This window comes from Cynocephalus volans, chromosome 5, assembly GCF_027409185.1.
Source record: "Cynocephalus volans isolate mCynVol1 chromosome 5, mCynVol1.pri, whole genome shotgun sequence".
NCBI lineage: Eukaryota > Metazoa > Chordata > Mammalia > Dermoptera > Cynocephalidae > Cynocephalus > Cynocephalus volans.
In genome coordinates, this window is record NC_084464.1 from 78,817,155 (window position 1) to 78,819,979 (window position 2,825).

Consider the following 2,825-nt stretch of genomic DNA (forward strand, 5'->3'; position numbering starts at 1 on the left):
CTGGAGTTTATGATTGGTCAGGTTTGTAGAAACCATGAAGAAAAATAAAGGTTAGGCGGAGACTGTGGAGAGGACCTCCCTAGAGGTGAGTACAGACCACCTGAGAGAAGAAAGCAAAACCATTTGAAAATCTGAGGAGAAAGTGTTCTAGGCAAAAAAAAAACAGTAGCAAAAACAAAAGCCCTGAAGTCTGGGGGGTGCAAAGGATAAGCTAGAGAGAAAGAAGTGATGAGAGTTCCTATTAGGCAGAGGTCAGATTACACAGGGCCTTACAGGCCAGGGTAAGGAGTTTGGGTTAAGCTGGATGGAAAATTGTGGAGAGTTTTGAGGTCTCTTTTGGAGGAAGGGCCATATCACTTATATTTTAAAAATTAAGTCTGGCTGCTGAAGAACAGACTGTGAGATAACCAGTCATCATTAGGAGTGTCAGCAGCCCTGGGAGGACAGGATGGGACTAAATTAGGTACAGGAAGGACCCAAATTCTGGAGTTGTTTTTTTAAAGTGAAGTTGACTGGACTTGCTCATGGATTTCATGTTGGGAGCGAGGCATCAGAGATGGCTCTGTGGCCTGGCCAGTGAGCTCACTTAGTTAGAGCACAGTGTTGCTAACACCAAGGTCAAGGGTTTGGACTCCCTGCACCAACCAGCAAAAAACAAAACAAAAAAGACTCCTAACTTTTGGCCTGAACCACTGGGCAAAAATGATGGTGCCATTCACTTGCGCATAGTAAAGGGACAGCAGTTGTTTGATGGACATGCCAGACTTGTCTCTTGCAGAAAACTGCTCATTATTACTTATCTCTCCCACTGCTGATCAATCTCTCCAAGAAAGAGTCAACATTTGTTACTACATGTGATAGCTGTTCTAAGTGCCCTTCAGGGCTGGCCAGGTTGCTCAGCTGGTTAAAGCATATTGCTGCTCACACCAGCGTCCAGGGTTCAATCCCTATACGGGCCAGCTGCACACCCCTCAAAACCAAAAACAAAAGACGCCAAGCCTAAGTACCCTTACGTACATAACAGTAAACCTCACAACCTCATATGGGGTCATATTCTATTACTACCTTAGAGATTGAGACACTGAGTGGGTAAAATAACTTGCCTAAGGTCACAGGGCAGAAAGCTCCCAGAAAGTGGGATTCATTCTAGATTGTTAACAATTAAGCTAGTCCCTACTGGAGATAACTGTAGTCCCCATTCTGGTGGTTCCTCAACCATACCAGGAACAAGCCTCATTTACGGCAATGTCTTCCTCTACCCCAATTCCACTTTCCCTTTCCATTTCAGCACTTAGCTCCTAGACCCTTTTGACCCTAGCCAAGAATGCTTTTAGACCTCTTTTCAGCCCTGGGGGTTTCAGTTAAGGGTTAAATTCAAGGGCCACACCTCAGCAGTGCTTCAGACATATCTAAGGTGTTAACTTCTAATCCATCAACCACAATGTCAAGGAACTGTTTACTTATTTAAAAATTTTTTCTTTAATTAGCAACCCTGGAAAAAGATATTCACATCAGAACTCAGGGCAAAGGCAGAGACCCAAAAGCAGCTGATTTTTTTTTTTTTTTTTAATTCCTCAGGCTGGAGCAGAGTTTAAACCAAGCCAGAACCACCCCAGCTCTGCCCATAACCCAATCTCTACATCCTGGTCTCAGTCATTGTTGGCTGGAAATTGGCTTCACTTCATCCAAGGACCTAGTTCCAGGGCACTCATGGCTTCCTCAAGTTTGAGCATCCCTGCACCAGAAAGAGCAACAGCAGGGTGAGTATGGGGAGAGAGGATAAGAACCCAAACTGTTCTCTTTCACGGTCTGTTTCTAGAACTTCTGGACCAGGCATTCTGGGCCTGAGACTCTTGGGACCTTAGGAACGTGGGACTACTGAGCCCATTCAACATTCTCCAAGAAGCGGGGGTGGGGGGGGTGTACTAAATTAAGATATCTCAGATAACTCTGCCCATCAGAGGTAGCCCAGCCACCCCTCATCGCAGTCTCAACCCCTAGGGCCCAAAGACCGACGGCCGGCGCTCTGGGGCCCCAGACTCCCAAAGTAGTCTCGAGGACAGAGCAGACGCCAAGGGCGTCACTGATGACGCCCAGGTGTGGGTGGCGGTTGTGGGCATCAGGGAGGCGATGAGAACTGGGCTGGAGAAGAGGGAGTGAAGCCTTTCGGAGCCCCGCGTCACCGGGTCTCTCACCTCGCTCCTGACGCTGGCGGTGCCACTCAGCCATGGACTGGAGCATCCATTTGGTCCGGAGCTTGTACAAGTAAGAGCCATAAACCACGACCTCGGTGAGGTCCGAAGATTCCAGAACTTTCAGCTCGAGCATGACCTTGCTCACTTGCTCGATGTAAGGGATTCGAGCTCCGCCTGGACCTGTTGGGAGAAGCAGATGAGTGCTCCGGGACGCGGAGACCCAGGCGCCTGGGACCGGGTACCAGGGCCAGGACCGGACACACTCACCAAATATGGCTTCCAGCAGCCGCGTCTGGACCTGGAACACCTCTGGATCTTTCAGGTCTTCGGGAACCTTCACCCACGGGGGGATATCCTTACGTTCCGGAAGTGTTCCCATCTCGAGTTCCTGGAAACCAACCACTCTCCGGGGGAAGCCAGGTCTAACCTTACCGCCCTGAGGCGCCGCGCAGAAAGTCTAGCACCCGGACGGCCCCGCCCACGGCACGGCCCCGCCCACGGCACGGCGCCCAATCCCAGGCACACAGCCCTCCACCCGCCCTGCCCGCGCTTTGGTCCTGCGGGTTACTATTTACACGGTTTCACGGAAGCTCGGGGGACTCTTCCCCCAGGCCCAGCTGGCTCCAAGTT

The 2,825-nt window shown here is 50.5% G+C and overlaps 1 protein-coding gene across 1 annotated transcript; it reads right to left on the reverse strand.

Moving 5' to 3' along the window:
* Positions 1-1,676: 1,676 nt before the first annotated feature.
* DPPA5 (developmental pluripotency associated 5) lies at positions 1,677-2,574 on the reverse strand. Its single transcript, XM_063096164.1, has 3 exons — positions 2,463-2,574; positions 2,196-2,375; positions 1,677-1,735 (listed from the first exon to the last, which is right to left on the reverse strand). The coding sequence occupies exons 1-3, from the start codon at positions 2,572-2,574 to the stop codon at positions 1,677-1,679; spliced, it is 351 nt and encodes a 116-aa protein (XP_062952234.1).
* Between the last annotated feature and the right edge of the window lie 251 nt (positions 2,575-2,825).